This window comes from Pholis gunnellus, assembly GCF_910591455.1.
Source record: "Pholis gunnellus genome assembly, chromosome: 11".
Classification (NCBI taxonomy): Eukaryota; Metazoa; Chordata; class Actinopteri; order Perciformes; family Pholidae; genus Pholis; species Pholis gunnellus.
This window is the reverse complement of record NC_136538.1, coordinates 10,857,941-10,881,223: the sequence shown is the minus strand read 5'-3', so window position 1 is coordinate 10,881,223 and position 23,283 is coordinate 10,857,941. Positions and strand designations below refer to the sequence as shown.

The window sequence follows — 23,283 nt, the reverse complement described above, 5'->3', positions numbered from 1 at the left end:
ACATGCACCAGTCTAGTTGATATGGCCTTCCTGTCAAGGCTCCGAAATTACACACTGAATGCACAAAATATTCACGACACTCTTTGCATATCGTAGTCTAATGAGGTGAATTCAGGTGGAAGTCATTATCCCTTTTAAGCATACGTAAAGGGGATAATTGTCAAAGTTGTCAAATTTTACTTACTCCTTAAGGGGGGTGGGCTGTGTTGGATTTAGTTGTCTGTATTTGAGATGATCCTGCTCTAAAATCTGGCATGTGTGTGTTGAGCTAGACGCCACCGTGCAAACCTGCCCAGCTGTCTGCATTTGTTATGCATTTGTCTGTTTTTTGGTCGGGGTGCTGCCAGTCACTGTCATATTTAATTTGAGAAGAAGAAAGAGCATATTTTACAGTATAAATGTCATTTAAGGTTTAAGCAGTATAGTACCGAAAACTGTTTGATGACAAACCTCGTTCAAACGGGGTCCTGCCTTAAGTGCAATATGTCTGCCCGAGGTGGAACGCCACTCTTCCGTGAAGAAAACATCTATATAAGGGTGGCATGTTTTTCATTCAAAATGTTGACTTTATCGCCCATAGGCCACAAGTTTACAGCGTTGTTATTCTTGGTGGGTTCGTCACCAGGAGAAACACCTCTAACATTACACATAGTAATTTGACCCAAAGTTCATATAGAATATTAATGAATGCAACTTTAGAGAAAGTCAAACTTTTAGAGATAGACCCAGAGTCTTTTCCTCTGTAAAGCACCGGTGAATACCGGACTTGAATTTTAAAGGTGGTAAGAAGGAGAACTTGTAGGGGCGCAACGGATCACAAAACTCACAGTTCAGATCGTGTCAAGGTTTTGAGTCATGGACAGGATCAGCAGGGAAACATTTTTTTTTTATATATACGATTGCTGATTGTCAATGAGCCAATAACATATCTGTATTATACAGATACGTTTTTGTTGTTGTTTCATTATAGCAGCTCGTATACAAGGCTTCAGACAATTCTTTTCACCACCGTCTCGAAAAATCCTTTCAGCTTCCCCAAAGTCAGTGCAAACCATCAGAAATGTCAGGACTATAGTTTGCATGAAAGCGTGGCTTGTTACCCAAATATGGAAAGACAGCTGAAAGGAGCCAGCTGTGTGCTTGTGAGCTGACTACCATTAGTGGCCAGATGGAAGATTGAGTGGTAGCTTGGCCTGACACTGGACTTGGCTGACAGCTTTACGGTGAAATGCCTCCAAAAGCTAAAGCTTGACAAGTCATGCTTTGCCAGAGTCAACATCATTTAAACAGAAAAAAAAAAACCCCAGTCTTGTGTCTTCAATAAGTTAGTTAGTTATTAGAATAATCCGCTTAGATTCATTCCCCTCAGTTCTGAATGAAGTGATTTATTTTTTGGATATAATACAATCTTGGATGTATATATGCAATCTTTTTTTTCAAATATGCAGCTGAGTGAATACTGATGGTTGAATTGTTTTGCTCCATTTAGACCTGCATATGTTGACATCGGAGTGCACCAGGCTGACAAGACTAGTGTTTAAATGGAAATGTGATTCTCTAAGGAGATGTATGCCCCTCGCCCTGACACTGCCTCTGGGCTGAGCCCCAAGTGTTGTAAATTCCTAACAAAACCCCTGCTGTACACACACAATTCATTCTCCGTTGGTTAGGGGAATTAACTGAAGTGCGGGCGTGGGGATGTGTGTGTGTAGAGCGAGAGAGATGAGACTGACCCTAAACTATTGGCTCTATTTGTTATATGGTCACTGAGCTTGTGGAGTAGGGATAGGTGGATTTAGTGAAGAGGGTAGAGGTCTCTAATTTTCCTTGATAGGGGGCTCAGGCATTGAGGGAATGACCAAAGAGTGGTGAGATCCAGCCAACTTCAATTACGGCCCCTTGCAGTTTTCCCAGAGGTGCACTATAGTGCCTTTAAGGGGGAATCAATGAGGTGACAAATTGTTGTGGACAGCAACCCCTTTTAGTTGTTGTGTTGTTGCATCCGTGCCTGGATGCTACTCTAAGCATGTGTGAGTGAGTGTCTTTTGAATGTGTGTATGTTTGGCAAGCATATATAAATGAGCAGCACTCCACATTTATGATAATTGAATGCTTTGGTCCATTTGTGTTTCGGTGGCTTATTTTCTGCTAGTGGCTTTAATGGCTTGTTATCTGTCTAAACCTGTTTTTAAACGCTTTCTAATGGGTGTTTACATGCATCACCCTCAGCGCCGCTTTTTGTATCGCACAATAACGGCGGTGAGCTTTTTCTCAAGGTTATTTTTGCTTTGTCATGTGATATCTGAGGATGGATGATGAGCGCCGACCTGCTCGAGTTTACTGAGAAACAAGTATGTCTGAACTAACCTTTCTAGTGTTGGGAGGCGCTCATAGGAATCTGTCCACAGGAATGCTTTCTGCTTGAACAGTTGCATTCTGGGAGATTGTTGGTCAGAAATATCTGAGACAGTCTACATTTTTAAACCTTAATACTGCATATATTGATTTGTAAAAGTCTAAAGATATTTATATTGATGTAAGAGATATGAATGAAATCAAACTGTTGCCCACATATCCATTCAGTCAGTACATGGAGATACAACATAATTATATGTGTGATTTTATACTTCTCACATTTTTTTTTTTAGATCAGAATTCATGACATAATGTCAACACAAAGGCAACACTAACACAAGTGAATCCCCTCTCCATTTTATCCATGTAAAGATAAAACAATATCTCCATTTTTTGTTTAACCCATGGTCTGTGTTTCCTGCTTTTCTATTACTGACGGGTCATATTGTTTGCATTTCAATGCTCCAGTTTAAAATGTGTGTTTGCACTTCTCATATCACACCTTTGATTTAAACATGCAGCAGGATAGGATTGTATGTAATGTGCTTGTAGGGTGCTTTCATATAATCATTTTGATGCATGCTTGCCTAAATATCGTGTGTGAATGTGGCGTTGGATCCTATGAGCTGATGTGATGTTGTCTATTCTACAATCTTCTCATGAGGCTGGTGTAAATTAGCCACGACAAATTCAGCATAGCATACAGTACAAAAGTGGGCACATTGGGTTTGTAAATGTTGTACATACACGCTCACTATTGACATGTAGGGTAGCTGTAGCTATGTTGATGCAGCAGTGAGTCATCACAAAAGACGCAGTAAGACAAGAAAATGGGAACGAAACAGGTCACTAAGTAAAGAAAGAAAATGCAGTGCTTACAATGTGTTTGTGTGAGAAAGCTGTGAAGGAGTACATCATTGTGTGCCAGGTCTACTGCTACATTGTGTGAGATGTCCAAAATTGCAGTTGTCTAGTTCTGTACATGTAATTACTGTACAAACTTTTTAAAAATGGGACATAATGCATAGTGGGTAATGCAGTGCTTCTCTCTAAACACCTGTGTTCTATGGCATTGAAAGGTAGAATCTAGCTTGAATCTCTAGATGTACCTTCCATCACCTTTCAGCTTGCCACTTCTCTCCAATTTCACTGTGTTTATTAGTAATCCACCATTTTTGAGACATGCTTTCTCATTTTGTTTTTTTCTGACAACTCCCCAACAGGCACCCAAGAGGCCATGATATTAATGCAACGCATTTCTCTTCCTCTGTCTCCGCAGGAAAAGAAGAGCATGTCGCCACCTTCAAAGGATCCGAGTTCTTCTGCTACGACTTGTCCTTGAACCCGATTCAAAGCAGCAGTGATGAAATCACACTGTCATTCAAAACCCTGCAGAGGAATGGACTGATGCTGCACACGGGCAAATCAGCTGATTACGTCAACCTGGCACTGAAAAATGGGGCTGTCTCACTCGTCATTAATTTGGGGTCTGGAGCCTTTGAAGCTCTTGTGGAGCCAGTCAATGGGAAATTTAATGACAATGATTGGCATGATGTCAAAGTAACAAGGAATCTACGTCAGGTAACAGTACAGAGGGTGATGCAGAGACTCAGTAAATGAATCAAAACAAATGCACTTTAATCATTACCATCATACAATATATTGTTTTTTCCAGACATTGTAATTGGATTGCTAAATTGAATCATGGTGGTGTATGGTGGAGAGAAAACAGAACCACAAGTGCGCAGGGACATCTAGATGTGAATTAAGACCTCTATTAAGTTACAGTTTGAGGGGGAAAAGACAGACAACTTATTTATCCTTTTAAAGCAACTACAATTCTGAGAGTTTTCTGTATGTAAGCGCAATTAACTCATGTCAGTTCCTTGGGACTAGTCCGTATCAACAAAGTATTAGAGGTAAATGCTTTATTTTTTGTTACAAAAACATTTGACCACAGTTTAAATTTGAGTTTTGCAGTGCTTGTTTAGATGTTAGACAGTTATTGAGCACTAATTTGTTTAAAGAAGGATGTCACTGTTGAGGGATTATTTTGTGAGATAAGAGAAAAGCATTTAAAAGCAAACTTTTTGGATAAAGTATAAACATCACGTAAGCAGAACTAAAACTAAGGGTCACTCTTAAAGACTGTATAAAATATGGACGTAGACTCTGTGACGTCACCTATAGGCTTCTGAAGAGCTGGTGAAATGCTCAAGGTGGTTGGCATTTTAACATGGCGGTCTATGGGGATCGACTCACTTTCTGAGCCAGCCTCAAGTGGCCATTTGAGGAACTGCAGAGTTCCGGCTCTTCCGTGCTGGCTTCATTTCTCAGCACCAGAGGTTGCAGCTTGGTCACTCTTTGAAATCAATGTCTTATGAGCACAGGCAAAACTCCTCAAATAGGATCCATAGGCTTTAATAGGCTGTCCTACATGGCAGCGGTGACTCCCTTCTGCATTATTAACTTTGAAGAGACTACTGCATGCAGTGACAGTGTGACCTGGTTAGCACAAGATTTGTTACGTATTAGACTTCTTTAGAAATCCTTTTCAGCAGCTTGTGCTACTTATGTTCTGAAACACCACAGGATGGTTCTTGCAACCCCCCATTATTCGTGCCAATTGCATGTGACAACACTGCTCAAAAGTGGGAGATTGGCCAGGATTGGTTCTTGCCTGATCTCACCAGGAGCAGAGGAATCATATGGGTTGAAGAAAAGGTGCAAACTCCTCCACCTGTAAGATTAGATTCCCCTGGCAAGAGAGAAGCTACAGATATATGTGATGGTCTTTTTCATTGTCTACTACTGATTTGTACCAGCCCAACATATACAGTACTAAATGGTGTCAGGAGGCAGCTGCCACTCTGCTAGTGGCAGACCACCCTTGGACATCAACAGTGCCAGCCTATTGGGCCCATGGCTGATCCAAAGTTGTACTGATGCCACTCATCAATATGTTCTCAGTGGCTTTCAACAGTAACAACCCGCTCCCACATGTCAATTGATGTAAGCCACCACTGAGTCTGTTGGAGGATGTGATTTCACATCCCTGCTGTCTAAAAGCTGCCACAACTTTATCAAGATCCTGATCACTTTTTGTCCATTTACAGTAGTTTAAGGTGTTATGACTCACTGTGCCCAAGAGGCCTAATACAGCAGGACATTGGGTTTCCTTCAGTACTCCAGGGCCTGATGGGACACCGGTAGGAAACTCAACGCGCAACGTGGCATTTGAGATCTCACCCCAGGTGCACAAACAGGTGTCTCGTGTGTTTCATAACAGCTAGGCCAGTGATGTGTGACCATGTAAAGTTGATGATTCACAGTCATAATCATTGTTCATCTTGGTTCAGACACTCTGGACCCAGAGTTCAGCTGCACTTCTAGGTAGAGCATCTGTTTACTGGGGCAGCAGGAAGTCCTCTTACAGTGCTGGCTTAACTGATGATGATGATGATGACGATGAACACAATTCCCTCTTTGGGGACTCAACCCCAGTGTTGGTGAGAGAAAATCAGGCAAAGTGGCGTGATTGCCATCATTGGTCCCACCATCATTCCGAGAGCAATCCACTGCTGCCGCTCCAAGACAATTGGGATGCTCCTGGATGTTGCAGACAGTTAGGTTAGGGTTAGGTTCAGCATCTTTACAATCTGAAGATAAGTGGATAGGAAGATGTTTTCAATGGCCTTACATGGACTGTAGCCTTCAAACAATGTTGGCTGTTTAAGTTTGCTGAAATATTTCCAATTTTTGCAAATAATTGCAAATTTTCACCACACTGTGACTAATAAATAATATGTTATCATGAAACACCCGTTAGACTGTTTAGCCTGTGTTAAATGGAACACCACATATTTCTTTCCATTTACTCCTCTGTATCAAACTGATTATTGTGACCCACATAAAATATTTGAGATTATTTGATTGGACAAGGGAAGTAACACAGCTTTAGAAAACTGTTAAGAAAACATCTCTAGTTTTGTTCCTGCACATTTGATGGAAAACGTTTGTCTTCACCTCAATACCAAAGCTGCAGCTTTCTAGCATAATCAGCACATCGATTATTGGCAAACCTAAGGATTTGGCCAGCTTGAACATTCACTGCATTCAAATTGAAAAAGAGAACCTAGCATATTGAGTGCATGCTCTTTGGGGGAATCAAAATTCCCATCCTCCTCATTCTGTGTCAGGGTGTTCTTTGCTTTGTCTCATTGCAGTAAAGTGATCCTAAAGTTCATCAATAAGACCAAATGGAGGTACAGTATTGTATGAGAGACGGAAAGTCCGATTCACTGGATTGGTCTCCAGCCTAAAACCAAGTACAAAAGAACGCAAATACCAGTACCAACAAAAGAAACAAAGCTTTAGAATGGTCTTGAACTCGGGACTTTGTAAGAGAGGGTCAACTGATGTGCTTTAGGCATTCTTTCTTATGAAAAAAACGATGTCGTTCATTCATATCCTTTTCTCAGGACTTGGGTAAGGGTAACGGTCTGGTCACTTACAGAACATGGTTCAAAAACACCATGGGGAACTTAGGGAGTCGCTGGTCGAGCATTACTGTTATTTCCTTCGACTGCTTTTTTCTTGTTGAACTTATTTTGCCCTTTTTACTCTATGTTACTAACATGCTTTGGAATCAAACTAACATCATTCATGGAATGTGTCATTCTACTAACCAGTATGTTTTTTTGCCGTTTAACAATGTACTAACAGTATTGACCATCATATATTATTTGAGTAACAGTCGTTATTCTGTTCACAGTTTTTAATTTCCTTTCTCCCCCCTTTTCCACAAAGCACTCAGGCATTGGACACGCTATGGTAAACAAACTACATTGTTCGGTAGATATCATTCTAATTGTTTCTTAGTTTGGGTTTGCCGTGTGTTTCTTTTCTTTCCTTTTTTTTTTTTTTTTTTTTTTTACTGTAGACGTCATTTACAAAAAAAGGGAAATTGCGGTTGGTACTCTTCTGCTTACTTTTTCGAATCCTTTTTAATTTCTCGGTTCATTCATTGGTTTCGCCCTCTTTATTTCACTTGTTTCCTGTCCAATTCTGTTTGATCCACCTTTTTAGGAGCATCATTTCGAGCCTTTTGCATCAAGCTGTGGTTAATAATGAGGACCCTCTCCTGTCTGGCTGGCCTGATGCTCTTTGGCTCAGCCAGTTGTATCCCCATTCACTCTGCATGGCATGCACTTTGAATATGTGTTGCAAATGTCAGACTGCCCATTTGTCTACATGAATGTGACAGTTGAGCTGTGTTTGTCATTGGTGCTTCTCTGGTGTGTTTTCATTTCTCTTTGTGGTTTCACAGTGTCCATACGCTTTTGCATGCATCTGACACTGTGGCAAGTGTCAAGATACTGACTCCCAGTATCTCAGTCTATCAATTTCTTTTTGTGTGCTTGTACTCAAAAAGAAAAGACAAATGTATGCATGCTATTTCTTTCCCTTATACCCTCAGTCATTTTCCTATACTAAAAGGTGATTGTTCTTTTCATTGCATGTGCTCCCTCTCTAACCCAGTAGCACTTTCTGATTTATTTTGTAGAACTGCTGGACGTACTAATATGGAATTAATAGTTTAACTAACCTAGATAACATTCTACTAACACCATTTTTGTGTCTGCTAAAGTACTTTTAAGTTGCAGTAGGGGCAATACTAACACTGTAGTATGGGCACTTCACTAACACTCAAACTAGAATAGCATTCCTTCGAAGGCTTTACAGTCTTCCAACTAATCAAACTGGACAAAATAATAATAAAAAAACAAGAAAAAAGACAATGAAAACAGACATGAAAATGGGTTTATGAAACATGTAGGGAAGCCTGTCATAGAGAACATGAAGGAAAGGCAATAACATTGCAGTATATAGGCTGTCTGAGTATAGCGTGTCCTTTCCCTGTGCTTTGTTGTCTAGGTAACAATATCCGTGGATGGGATTCTGACCACCACAGGATATACACAAGAAGACTACACCATGCTAGGCTCTGACGACTTTTTCTATGTTGGAGGGAGTCCTAGCACAGCTGACCTGCCTGGATCTCCAGTTAGCAACAACTTCATGGGCTGCCTCAAGGAGGTAAACACCACTTCTGTGTGCACTCTAAGGCTGGTGGGTGTAAAGGATATGACTGGCTTCACCTCAGGCCTCCAAACAGGCCATTCCACCCACACACTGACCCTGTCTCATCCTTTACACTTTAGTTTGTTTCTCCTCTTTCCCTCACATACTCTCACACAAACTTTATTTTGCCTCTACCGCCCCCTCAGTGCGCTCATAATCTTTTACACACACACACACGTTCACTTCGTGGTGTCTGGTGTACCACACGGCCGCACATGAACTTTCTTGGAGTGGAATTTACCAGAGGCTCCGTCAGGTGCACTTCAAAGAGGAGCAGTGATCCTGGGATAAGGCGGTTGAATTTTCATGAGCAGTAAGCCAACTGACACACTTAACGCCTCACAATTCCTCCACTGGGGGATAGGAATATTATTTTAGACCACTTACCCAATGACTTACCGTATTACTATTATGTTTGGTTTGGTGTTGTAGTCGTGTGTATGTTAACATTGTGCTAGAAATGTGTCATCTTTGTCACCTTGAAAAAAGGACACAACAAGGTGCAAGTACATCACTGTTTGACATAAATACTGTCAGGCAATGTATTCAATTCAGCACATTTTGTATCTCCGATGCTCGATGGTGTAATGGCCCATCAGGCTAATGACTTAATGACCGTATGTCATTCGCCCCTTTACTCATGTTCTAGTATTCTACTATGGAAGTATCTATATAGTCTATACTTTATCCCTAAGTAAGAGAGAAGGAGGTGATTTTATTTTCCTGCAGAGGGTTTATAATTAATGAATTTCACTTGAATCTGTACAGTAGTAGTTTTTCTTTTTTACAGTTGCTGGTTAATAGGGATTTTGACCTAAAGCATATACTTCACGAGCCACCAGGGATATGCAAAGATATAAAGCAGGCAGATCTCCAAATTACTGAAAAATGATGCATATATTTATTTTTAAATTTCAAAAGCTGTTTCTCCTTCCAGTCGTCTCTTTCCCTTTGCGTTCTCCTACTTCTCTTGCTACTGTGGTGTCCTACATTTCGTCTCTCACCTCAAGCGCAGGCTGTCGTCCTCGGTGATCCTCTTAGAGAGGTCCAAGGCAGCTCTCTTTAATGAGCAGGCAGAGCATGGACCACATGTCCACACGCCATGTACAGCTCATTAGAGGTCTGGTATTTGAAGGGGAGTATCTTAGTTAACTTCAAGTCTGTGAGGTGCTGCACATGTGGTGACAGAGGGAGTGGAATTTGTGCACCATATGCATGGTGCATTCACCCCAGTGAGCTGCCCTCATTGATCTTGGTCAGCTTAATCACAGCGTCTGCTCTCGCTATCCTGAGATCAATGTTTTGAATTGCTCAAAAATGCAAAAATATGGCACATAGCTGTGATGGTTCCCCTGAAATGTGAGACAGAATGCCCCCTCTTTTATTTCCTCCTAGAATAATTTACGTATTATTCAGTTTTACGAGACAATGCAGATGTCATTATCAAAGTTAAAAAGGAGACTTCGTCCTTTCACTGTAAAGTACATAGTTAGTTTAATTTACTGGCTTTTAATTTGCCATTTTTCGTACATTGACAAACTCTCATCCAGCCTGTTGCATTATACAGAATCCCCGTCTCAGGTCCTCCTCTGTGTAGGTCATGATAACATATGAGAGGTGGTTTAACAGCATGCACTGTGGGCCCTGATTGATGGTATGTTTAAAGTGGCTCGTTGCAGCATTGGTCTGCAGATGCCAGTCTGAGTTGCCACGCCTGCCCGTTGGTTCTGATGGCAAAACAAACGGTGGTGCAGTAATTGCTCAGTTGTCACAGCCCTAGCTTGATGACAAATTAGTGCAGCACTCCTAGCGCAGCACCAGTTGTAGCTCAGACCAAGGCTCCTTTTGACTCTGAAAGGTGCCCTTTGTCTTGACTATAAAGAATTGATTTGGGTTTATAGGCTGTGTCTGCTGCACTTTTAGTTTACATAGCTCAGGTCCAGCAGGCAGAGATATCATCTTTTATTCCTTTACTCCTTTTCTACATTTGTTGTTGTGTCAGGAGTCTAGTCAAATGACCTTTCTATTCCTGTTCTATTTCTATAAAATCTTTAAAACATTCAATTTGGCTCGGTTTCAGATGTAAAAAATATAAATGTTTTTTTATGAGGGAAGATAGCGACGTGGGAGTAAAAGCCTGGCATGTTCGGTTTCCCTTTTTTTTTCGTGCAGTAAAATGCAGTGTGTGATACTGTCGGTCACAAAGCGTTCACAAGAAAAATAGCATGAGCTTATCTAATTTTAATGCACCGCTGTGAGCTCCATCTACCTGAACAGTTAGACACAGCAGATCTGATTCACTGATAAACATAATGCTCCATGCAAATGCAATCCCATCGGAGTTGTCCCCGTTTTCAGGTGAACGCTTAGCATGGCAACAAATACAGGACATGGACAGTGTTTTCCACAGCTGTATCTCATTTGATTTGTCCCGTTGAAGGCGATATAGATATACCACTAGAACTATTTTGTTATGTAAATACATATGCATGTTACCATAATGGGGCTGTCCATCCCTTTATAACCTTATCTACTAATTAGTCGTGCTAGAGTGGTGTGGAAGAGATCATTGACTCTGCTCGTGCCCACTGGGGAAATTCTGTCAGGCATACTATTGACGGCTTTGTGTTTTAAAGTGGCAATCTTTAAGATTTCAGTCCAGGTTGATATAGATTTTCTATTTTAGTGAAAGCAATGGAATTGTGCTCAGAGTTTAACAAATTGAAATCTTGTTGTTGACGCATGTGCATTTTTCGTGTGTATATGATGGAGAAAAGCTAATACAGAATAATTTTCTGGGAATGTTACCACACACACCCAGTTCTTAATACTGCAGATGCACACATATTGCAGCACTTTCACCAGTGGGCCATTGGCTCAATCACCATTGTATTACCTCTTCCTGCAATGGATAGTGACTTAACAGACATTTATCCCTTTGAATACTTATTTTTTGCTTTACAAACTGATTGACATATTGTATTACAACACTTCAATGTGAGTGAGAGTGCTTTAGTGGTGAAGTCATTTTTAAACATCGTCACCGCACTGATGTTTTAATGAAAAGTTTTGACATTCACCAAAATGTTAATTACTTTCTCATATGGAAATTAGACGTAACAAGACAGTGGGATTTTTGCCACAACAGCTGCACTTATTCAAGATGCTCTTTCATTACGGAGATTGGATAATGACAAAGTTATGGCCGTCTCTAAGTTTTTCTAAGATTTGCCAATTACAGCGGCACTCCTGTTTGATTTGAACACAGTGCAGCATGCAATGCTCCCCTTTACACAAATGTAGCTACTTCTTTGTCTTTAGAGATATGTTTTAATCAGCATGCTAGAAGATTTACTTCAAAAGCAGCCTTCTACAGTGTTTAGAACACAATTTAATATGCCTTTTATGTTGCCTTTATATAACTAAGATTAAAGATGAGTTACATACACAAATGGAGTTGATTACTGAAACAAACAACTGTAGTTAAAAAAAGATCAAGTTAGCAAATTGGTCAGTTGATATTGCTGTAATGTATGATAATGATTCTCATGCATGGTTAATTGGTATTTTAATGACATTGTGGTTCATGTTTCTGTAATGGGCTGCTACTGTCTGTCACTTCTGCGCCCAAGCTCTTCAGCACTTGGCACCTCAAAGGTCACAGTGCTAATGCACTTCATTTGGTTAAGCACACTGAAGCCAAGCCCTGTCTGGTTTACAGTGTCTGAGGATACAAACTGCTGTTGATATGAGGGATTCTGTGTAAATTTATGTACAGTAGATTTCGGTAGATCACTTCTCTGAATTATGCAATGTTGCAATGTTTATGTTCATGCAGTCATTTTTAATTTGCTTTTGAGAGGCATATCCATCATCTGCCCACTTTTAGTGTAATCACTAGCTGCAACCGGGGCCTTAATCAACGTTTTACTCCACACCTGCAATCAAGGCAGCAGTTTAGATTTATCATCCTCCATCTCACTTTCCACCCACAATCCGAGGAGATGCTACCTGATTTATCACAATCGCCTTTTAGATCCAAGTTGTCGCCTCCTTTGGTTGACACTGAAGCTAAAAGTCGAACCAGATGTCTGAACTGCTTACACTTCACCCAGACGGAGTGCGCTATGCGTGTGTTGTGAAGGCTTCAAGTGTGAAGCAAAGAAAGCAGGGGGATGTGCGTGACATTTGTTGCCACGCAGACACAGTTTCTCACTCATAGGTGCAGTGTGACAAAGATGACCGAGGCTTGAGCCGTGCAAACCCTGCTTATGACAAACTGTCCTGAGGGGGTGAAATGTCACATGGACTGATACATATCCAGATCATTCATTTAAAGCAATTATATATAAGACCTATTAGATTGCCTGAAACATTTACATTTAAACACAATAGAGGTCAATCTTTCACGTTTTGAGTGAGACACCTACTGTACGTATGATTGTAGAATTGACTTTCTTACTCTACTCCCGATTCAGGTTGTGTACAAAAACAACGACGTGAGACTTGAGCTGTCCAGGATGGCCAAGCAGGGTGATCCCAAGATGAAGGTCCATGGCACTGTGGCCTTCAAGTGCGAGAATGTGGCCACTCTCGACCCCATCACGTTCGAGACGCCAGAGTCTTTTATCATCCTCAACAAGTGGAACGCTAAAAAGACGGGCTCCATCTCCTTTGACTTCCGCACCACAGAGCCCAACGGCCTCCTGCTCTTCAGCCACGGCAAGCCCAAGCAGCAGCCGAAGGATTCCAAGAATCCTCAGACTCTCAAGGTGGACTTCTTTGCCATTGAGATGCTGGATGGCCATCTGTACCTGCTGCTGGACATGGGCTCAGGAACCACAAAGACCAAGGCAGTCAATAAGAAAGTCAATGACGGCGAGTGGTACCATGTGGACTTCCAGCGAGATGGCAGATCAGGTAACTTTACATCTTTAGACGAAGGCAATTGTTGGCTCTTGCTACATGGAAATAGACAAAACATAGGCATATGCAGAAAACATCAACATCAATTTGACAGTGAACAAAAAAAAATGTTGGGAAACACAATTTCACAACACATTATGCAACATAGAGAAAGCTGCTACAAATACGGTCAATGCAACCAAATGCATACATCTGAAATCTGCAGAGATTGATTACTCATCAGTGGTATTTTGAAAATGATCCAAAGATTTATTTTAATTTAGGAAATTAGACTGAATGATTTAGATATTTTTTTGCAGCCATCTGCAGCACACTGCATGTAGGGATTTTCAGAGCATTCTGTTATGCTGTATTTGTGCTGTCAAACTTGATAGGATGTTTTCATCATAAGCCCCCAGTCCCACTGCAGACACAAATGTTTGCTTGTTTGTACATGTATGAATGATGATGAACTTGTTTGTAGGCTGAACGACAAGCATATATTCCCACATACAATGTACATTCAGCAGGGACCGAGAGTACGAGCTTTTTCTGTGCACAATCTGGATTCATTATTTAACTGCAACATAAATACACAGTCACAGGGTCACAGTTAACTTTTCTGTGAAAGAAAATATCCATTACCACGCCACGGCTGATACTACATCTCCACTGAACATGTGATATTTACTTGCACTGGATGCTTGTTGTGAACTTTTCCAGCCATTTAATGAAGACAATGTTTTAATGGCAGTATAGAACTTCAGACGGTGGTACCTATGTGTCATATGTTGTGATTCCAGGGACATATTTGCCACAAAATAGCTTTGCCCCGTCTTCCGTTGCGTCCTCTAAGCCCCGGGTTGCTCTGCTCTGGTTCCTGTTGATTTGCTTATCTAAGCAGCAATTTGTTAGTGTGTGCTTAGAGCCATGGCCCTGCAATGTCATGCTGCAAATTAGATATACCCCTTGACCATGTTTTCCAATCCATCTCAAGAGGTGGAAATTAGATTAACTGTTTCATTACCCCCCAAAGCAATACTGGTCTCTGGTCTCAATTGAGCTGTATACATTGTTAGAATAGCTATAGAGCCCATTCATGTGCTTTTTTTTTTTTTTCTTCAAATTCTACCTCTGGCAGCATGAATTTAACAAAAAAATCTGTTCCAATACTGATTGAGGTGGCTTGAGTGTCTTGGATTCAACTTTAACATATGTGTGGAAGAAAAAGCTGCAGTGACTTCTCAAATAACATAAATCTACAACGCTTAGTTATGGTAGACCAGACGATAAGAAACGCTGTCTAAATTAGATTTTGTTCATTATCTGTCGAGTAACCTCCCATCATCCACCCCCACACACCAATGCGCACGCGCACACACACACACACACACACACACACACACACACACACACACACACACACACACACACACACACACACACACACACACACACACACACACACACACACACACACACACACACACACACACAAAGCTATTGAACATCTTTTTTTGTCAGTGGAGCTCGCTCGGCTCGCTGTTCTCTCTGTCTACTCTGCCTACGTTTCCATGGAAACAGGAGGTGGTCTCTCCCAGGACTGAGACAGTTACTGCACAGTGCTGTGCTGAGCTGTGCACTAATGACATTTCAGAATAACTTTTCTTCCTTTCCTCAAGTCTACAGCGTCAACACTTGCATACTGGAGTGTAAAAGGGACATGAGAAGGTCTCTGTGATAGGATGACTTCCCATGTGAGAAGAGTAACAAAGTGGTTAGAGTGCCCCACAGTGCACTCACACACTGTATGAAGTTACTAAGCAATTTTCAAATTTGCCAGCACTATTTCATCTTTGCTCACCCTTTTAAATTTAAGCCCATTCATTTCTGAAAGTATGCAGTCCTCCTAAATCTTGCATCTTGAGATTCCCATGAACTGCACAAAGCACTGTGTTGTTTGCAGTGTGTAATGATGAGTGCACGGCTCCTCAAATGGAAGCATTAGAATCTTTGCACTTCCGTTCTTCTGAAAAGGCCTCATGCGATTTCCATTCCCACAGGATACATGCAATTTTAATGATGCGTTACATAGCAGCTTTGTGTAAATCGAGTGATATAAAAAAAACATCTTTCTAAATCCACTTTTGTGTTTATTTTTCCTCCATGAGTTATTGCTACATATTAATATTTGAGGTTAAAGCTTAGCTGATTCAGAGCTCTGTGAAATAAAGAAAGAGCTCATTTGTGGATGAACATTTCCATTTTTGTGGTATGCTGTGTCGTGCTGTAATACATGTAGTTACCTTTTATGAGAGCCTGAATGAACATAATCAATCCCTGTCAACAGTTTTAATAGTTCACATGTGAAGCTCAGTAGAACATACCAGTCTCTCCTACAACATAATGCTAGTGTAGGCATTTATACACCCTTTTATTATACCTTTTAATCATTTATAGAATTAAGAAAACATAAGGAAAGAATAAACTAGTCCCCTTGAGAGCTTGAGTCACGAAACATATGGTACGCTCTGCTTTTCATCTGCGTGTCAGATGTTTTATTAATATACACCACCAAGCACGTCGCTCCAAAAAAAAAAAAAATACAACTCAACAGCCGAACATAATTATCTGCAGCCGGGTCCTCCATGTGCAACACTTCCTGCAGCCGTGACAATGGTGGATAATGATCCCTGCCCTATTTAGTTTAGTCGGCTCTTCCTGCAGGAAGCAACCCTGTAAATGGACTCTCGCTCTCAGACAGCATCTTCTAACCTCAATGCATTAGAGACGCTGAGAGACACTCTGCTTTTAAGTGAGGGCTACGGGGCCGGGAGTGCTGTGGGCCACTCATCAGAGACATTACACGGACGTTGCTCTGTTGAAGCCCCACTTCCTGCCAGGCCATGCAACCCACTACTTTACACATAAACATGCACACACGTACAGTACACAAGCGGACACATGCACATACACACACATATAGACATCGCATCCCACCATCCCCGCAGCCCACTCGCAAGCTTCTCTCTCTACAGAGAATCCAATCACATAGAGAGATTTGGCCGTATCGCCCTAACTGGATTGTAGTAATCCCCTGTCTAACATGTTTTGGGGATGTGTGAGTGGGGTTAGGGGACATCATGCCAAGTTGAGCCTGACTGCTGATGCAGAAAGTGTGAGAGAGATCTGAGCTGTCCTTTGGACCCATGCCTTCAGGTTTAATGATGGAGTACCACTTACGGCTCAGGCCACAGAAAAAGAGAGGGTGAGACAGAAATGTGGTCAAAGGGTTTTCAAGTTGGCTATAATGCTGATCTTCATCATCATTATCCCTCCCCATATATTGCCTGCATCATCATTTTGATCCCTCCTAAACTGTGCATCCTGTACCTGCTTCTCAAGATATTATTTGCCGCTGCCGTTCTCTCATCTGCTTTCTTATCCGTCATCATATACCCCTCCCTCATCTTCTCTCCAGACATCTTTATCTCCATGTTCCCATCTTGTTCTGTATCCATCTCCTCCTGTTTTATGCTCTGTAGCTTTCGCAGGGACACATCCCCTTCCCCTCTTGGCTGTGAACACTGTTCCAAACATAGGCAGTCCTGCAATGTGTGCTATATGTGATATGTGTTCCATGCTGCTGGCCTGGCGATGGCACGTGTCCCCATGGGATTGTATAGTCTCTTCTGACTTAACATAGCTTGACTTTGTTTACACAATTCCTTGCAGAACTGTGACAAGTGAGCAGAACACTCTTGAGCAGATGCCTGAAAAATGCTGACATCCTTCTCTTGTCTCCCATCAATTTAGACAGACATGCTTACTGTAGACTTACGGCATTCTTGTTTGCTGTTTACGACTGTAATAAGATTGAGGTAAAGGTACCGGGGGATTTAAAGAAGCCATTAGATGATGCCTCCTGAATTATTTACATTGTAAATTTACAATCCACAAAGTATTGTTAAACCCCAAAGATGTTTTGTAGCACAGCCACTAACCTGTCATATGGTGAGGTCCGACATAACTGGCGTGAAGATACTTCCGCTCTCGCTATTCACGCTGACCACACTGGTGCTCGTTCTTCAGCCGGGGCACCTGCTCTATCCAAGGAAAGTTTCCTCGCTAATGAGTTTAATGTACTGAGCTCGTTAGCGATAACCTGAAGGGAGCTGTTCTGGCTGCGTGACGGGTGGCCCTTGCCAAGTGTGCAAAGCTTGGAAGTCACAACAGCTGTGGCTGGAGAGAGCAGGGGCAGTGGGTGGCGGAAGGAAAGGGCTGGAACAGATGCCGGGGGGGCCAAGACCCTGAGAAAAGAGCTGGAACATGTTAGTGGGACCAGGTTAATCATTGTGCACTAGGTCCGTAGCTGTCTCTCTCAAGCACTCTTGCAAGAAGGCAGGCTCACCTTGGCTATAAAGAACATGCATAACCAAGATTATTATTAGTTTATTCAGTGACTTCATTTTGTTGGCAGCTTTTTTTCAGATTCAACAGATTAGAAAAAAAAAAAGCACACAATGAGTTGTGCTCTCATTGAAAACAGAAATATAGATATTTATCTTATGTAAAATGAATTGTGATATGTACATTCATGCATGCTAATGGAAGCTGCAATGGAACTTGAAAGGCCCCATTTAATGTCTAATGTGTCTCTAAAATGCCCGCTGAAAATTCATGTGTGGCTCAGGGCTTGTTTCCCAACATAAACACTTTGACTAGAAAAGTAACTTAAAAGCTGTTTCATATCAGCCATAGCATGCATCTGCCACTCAAAATGCAAATTATGACTTTATGGCAATCCTATTTTTAAGAATCCTTAGCCTATTTCTCTGCCACTCTCCCCTGGCAGTGGCCTGTGCGGATCTTCAGCAGCACGGCATATAGATTACTGAGACGAGGATGCGGGCAGTGGAGGCAGCAACCATTAATTAAAGATCCACAATGGCTCCTGCCCCGAGAGTAACGGATCCATATACAAATTAATCACCCGGTCTGAGTCCCACAGTAAGGCCTTCCTTTCCACAGCTTTACAGTCCAGTCATGTCTTCTGTTGTTTACCGTGCTCCAGATCGAGAATTAAACCTGAATGAGAGCGATAAATCATGGTGGGGAAACACACAAACTCTCATTGCAGGTTTAGAGGCAAACAGAGGGAGAGACGGGGTGAAAAAAACAGCCTGCAGTCCGTTAATCAAGTTCAAAAAGATGGCTATGATGTTTTTTTATTTTTTTATTTGTTTGGTTGGCTGAAATGATAGAGGGGACAACGATTTTTCTTCTCCTCTCCTTTCCATTTTATGACCACTGCTTTATAGATAAAGGAGATTTATTATGGGAAATCCAAGGAAAATTGAGAGGATACTCTTAGGGATCCTAGATTAGGCTACTAATAGACTAGCTGTCCCGTGATTAATGTGTCTTATCAACACTCATCAGTCATTCTAAATGAAGAAAATCCTGACCTTGTCCAGATGGATAACACCAATTAAGCTAATTTCTTCATCAAACCATCCTTAAATGGATCTTCTCTGCATGTTTGTCTTACTACAGGACAGATAGGGCTTTTGCGTACCTGCAGTCACCAATAGGTGTTACAGTATAATGTGTCCATCTGATGAATAACCTCAGTGTTGTTTGGCAAAGGAAGAAATAAACGTATCCAACTGTTATTTCTTTAGGTACCATCTCTATCAACACCTTCCGCACTGCCTACACAGCCCCTGGAGAAAGTGAGATCTTGGACTTGGATGACAATCTCTACCTCGGGGGTCTGCCAGAGAACAAAATGGGGCTGGTGTTCCCCACCGAGGTGTGGACAGCACTACTCAACTACGGCTACGTGGGCTGCATCCGGGATCTATTCATTGACGGACAGAGTAAGGATGTCCGGCGCCTGGCTGAGGTCCAGAAGGCCGCCGGGGTGAAGCCCTCCTGCTCTAAGGAGCCTCCCAAACAGTGTTTGAGCAACCCCTGCCAAAACAACGGAGTCTGTAGAGAGGGCTGGAACCGCTACGTGTGTGACTGCTCTGGGACTGGATACCTGGGGCGCTCCTGTGAAAGAGGTAGGACTTTGTTTTTTTTTTATCTCTTTTTGTCCACCCAGCAGTTTGGAAGGGTGTCGTTTCTGTCTGGTTGGCGTAACCTGCATTTGTCAGTGTGAAATGGTGACGATGCAAACACAGTGACACACTTCTACCTCACTATGTATCGTCTTGAGGTAGGCATGGGATCGCAAAAATGTGAGTATACTGTAAACTATGTCAAAGACAACCAGAAAAATACCCATTTTAATTATATATACTTTAGATTTTGTATTCTTTGTCTGAAAGGGACCTCCTTTCAAGTTCAGGTTGAACAAAATTGCCAAACAAAAGCCTGCAGGTGGTCTTTTTATATGTAGGCTGAACATGGTTGAACACCAGCAGCTCCCAAACAACACACTGAAAGTAAAACGAGACGGGGAAGAAAGTGTGCATGTGGAGACAGACAGCCGCAGAGAGGCAGACAGAATGAGTCAGGCATCGTAGAGTGTTCACTGCCTGATGTTGGACTATGTTGAGTGGCAGGTGACTGATGCACCACTGAGACGCTGCTGGTCACGTCCACCATGCACACTAGCCTGTAAATTGGCTGTCTTCTGCTAACCATTTGGCTCATCAAACCACTCGCTCATGACCAGACCTGGTGCAGAATACTTATCCCTCTCTCCTCCAGAGAAGAGAAATAGGAGGAGTGAGAGTCACACAGTGAACTCTTATAGCTGGAGCAGACGTAAACCTGACTCTGCAGTAGTTTATCACACGGTTTTTATGGGCGCTCGTAACAAAATGAAATCTCAAATTCCTCAGTAGTGTTTCATGTTGGTAGGTAGAGTTATAGTTTATTGCAATATAACCAATATTTGTTTGTAGTAAGAGTTGCATTTGCTTGAAGTTACCCCACTGAGACCGTCCTGATAATCTGGCTACTGTAGATTATTTTTTCTGTATTTTTATTTTATTGATACCTATTCTGTAATATATCTTTAAAAAAACAGCCGGTCATAAAGAAGGTTCTTTGTTCAGCTCAACATGTTCCCACTTTTCTACCCGTTTGCCTTTTTGACCAGAGGATTGCACTTTGACCTCTATGATAAAATCCTAGCTTGATAAAAATCAATTGAATTTCAAGCTTATTTCCATAATCAGATTGAGTGAATGAACATGTTTTCTAGTTTATTCGCTGAATAGATTTGTAATATTAACTTCTATTAGTAGCCCAGGATTTGGGTGTAATAAATCTCTATTGAGTCTTAACACTGTTATTCAATGGTGTCCTTTAACTCAATCACAGATGAGTTGCTTAATGACATGTTTATTTTGTTTACAATATATCGTTATCAGTTACGGAAACCAAGATTGCACTCAAGTGGTAAAACTCTTGTGTTGCAGCAGAGTATATATATATTTCATCATGAAGTCTCTACAGAGCAATTGCAGCAAATGAGTGAAAAACAGTTAACATATGCATAATCAAGGCAAATGTCAAAAAAGAGCCCAAGTATGTCACGCTGTTATCACAGCGTGATGCATCTGCACAGGGACGACAGACAGCAGGAACGGGTTCTCTCATCGGGGAAAAAAATGAACTCCAGTTGGAATGAAACGAATCCCACGCAGTTACATGTGTCATCTGTACATATGCTCGTGCTTTTCCTCAGTGCTCAAGTCACTCACCTTATAAAATGGGGTCTCCTAAATATCCCGTTGGGATGTGGAACATGTCTGGCTGAGATACTAATTATACGATAATGATGGACATTTACTGAGTCAAATGGAAGCAAAAAATCAGATAAAGTCACAAAATACCAGAAAGATTTCCCGTTTTCTGTAATGAATTTAGTTTATTCAGTCATGACTGTCTTAAAACATTACAAGTCTTGTGAATGCAGTATGCTAAGACAGGACATTTATATTTCATTTTAGTGAAAAAGAGAGAAAGTGAACCTCCTTCATCTCTGATGAATGTGTTCCTTTAGGTTTGGCTCTCACTCTCTACACGTGCACTTTCATTCTAGCTAATGAGTTGACAGGAATTAGGGCAGAGTACACGAGGGAGGTGGAGTGGGCATGGGATACAGATCGTTTCACTTCAGTAAGATAATGACTTATCCGGAGTGAGTGTTCTTGGATTCAAAAAGATATAATCCACTCTGACTTCATCTGAAAACAAAATGTTGCAAAAGTCTCTGCCACTATGACCTCTTCTCCTCCCTCCGTACACTCGAGTATCTCCTGGCGTCTTGGCTCCCATGTTGAACTCTCTTGGTTTCCTGGCTGTCTCCGCTCTATGTAGGAGACTAGCATCGGCGAGAGTGTGAGTGTGAGTGGGAGCAGTGGTATGGAGGATGGGCCATGGCATGTTGCCAGCTGTTTTGATGGCTCCAGATTGCCTCTGCGCTGGTAGGATGAAGCAGGCACCAGCAGGCCGAGGAGCTGTCAAAAGAATTACCCCAGCGCTCATTTATCCATGCATGGTGTACCACCCGGTGGCAAAATACAGCTACTGCATATGGCGGAGGAGGAGAACGACAACGAGTGGAAGGAACAGGAGGTGGAGCTTCAGAAGAGAACTACGGAGCTATTCGCCCTATTTTGAGAGATTTTAATTAAGCAGACAAAGCAATTTTCCCCCTTGCATCCCAAATGTCTTCCTCTTCATTGTTCCTCGGGTTGGTAATTAGCCCAAATATTAGTCTTGCGCTGTGAGGCTAAGGCAGCCTCCCAGATGGTGTGGTAGGTGCGTTGCAGCACGCACGTATTCCCTAACGAGATATGACATGCTGGATTCCTACACTGACAGCACCTGCATTATACCACATGGACAGCGGCTGCAGATGGATGTTTGCTTACAGATGGCATGCGATAAATAAATATAGATGCTGAAAATCAATATACAGGTCGATACCTTATATACTCACTGTGCACCACATGTGCTAGACACACATTGACATCAGCGTTATCAGAGGCTCTGCACAGTGCTTTGTCCTGCTTTTTTACCCAGCAGGGATTTTAAGAGCTTAAAATCGTCCTTATTTTGTTGTTAAATATAGTAGTCTTACGCTTTAGGTCATTCTTCTGGAATACATCATTAACATATAGTATGAATCCATTAAATTGGAATATATCATTGCCGGAATTGTTATATCACGCTCCAAAACTTTAGTCCTCAATGGCAAAATCCACAACTTTAAATAGAAAACATAATACTATTATTTAAATTAGTATAACTAGAAAAACTGATTCTTTGAGCGCATGTATTGCTTTTCAGAGCATAAAGCCATTTGCCATTGGCCCGAAGCTAAAGCCAAGAGGTGCAGAATGTTATTGCATAATTGTGAAATGCCCTCAAAGGGGAATGTGGCTGAGGTTTAGCATTACAACACGTTTTAGCCATGCCCTTTGACGACACCCTGTGTGTTATTCACCATTCACCACACTTGAACATAGTCACAAATTAGAGAGAACTGGTCGTCTCGTGCCTTAAGCGAAGTACACAGATGCGCAGAAAAATGGTTGAAAACACGGACAATGTGACTGTAAGAGTGCTGGGGCTTGATTTTCTGAGAATATAAGCATGTGTTGTGGAATAGAGGTTTGGCTAGGAGTCAAGTAGACAATTAAATTTGTATTAAGTACACAAACCTGAAGGAAATTCAATGAGTGTCAGAGTTTGTCAAAGGACTATAGTTTATCCGTACATTATAGCTTTTGATGTCTGGTTTCAACAGCTTCTTAAAATGGGTTTTCTTGAGAGACCGATAGCACAGCAAAGACTGAAGATTAACTTGTAAATCATTAAACTTAGTAGTAATTCCCCTTTAATGGTCTCCAT

At 41.6% G+C, this 23,283-nt stretch overlaps 1 protein-coding gene across 30 annotated transcripts in view; it reads left to right on the top strand.

Annotated features, from left to right (window-relative positions):
- Positions 1–23,283, top strand: part of LOC306702891 (neurexin-1a) — a gene marked incomplete at both ends in the record, with an annotated part of 228,884 nt that overhangs the window by 74,536 nt on the left and 131,065 nt on the right. For 18 of the 30 annotated variants that reach the window (XM_079168643.1, XM_079168627.1, XM_079168620.1 and 15 more), the window contains 5 exons: positions 3,635–3,936; positions 7,165–7,188; positions 8,293–8,454; positions 12,978–13,419; positions 19,089–19,472. In XM_079168643.1, the coding sequence (XP_079024769.1) occupies positions 3,635–3,936; positions 7,165–7,188; positions 8,293–8,454; positions 12,978–13,419; positions 19,089–19,472 (1,314 nt within the window). Of the gene's footprint in view, positions 1–3,634; positions 3,937–7,164; positions 7,210–8,292; positions 8,455–12,977; positions 13,420–19,088; positions 19,473–23,283 lie in introns of all 30 variants that reach the window. The other 12 variants (XM_079168634.1, XM_079168637.1, XM_079168632.1 and 9 more) reach the window with 2 other exon arrangements.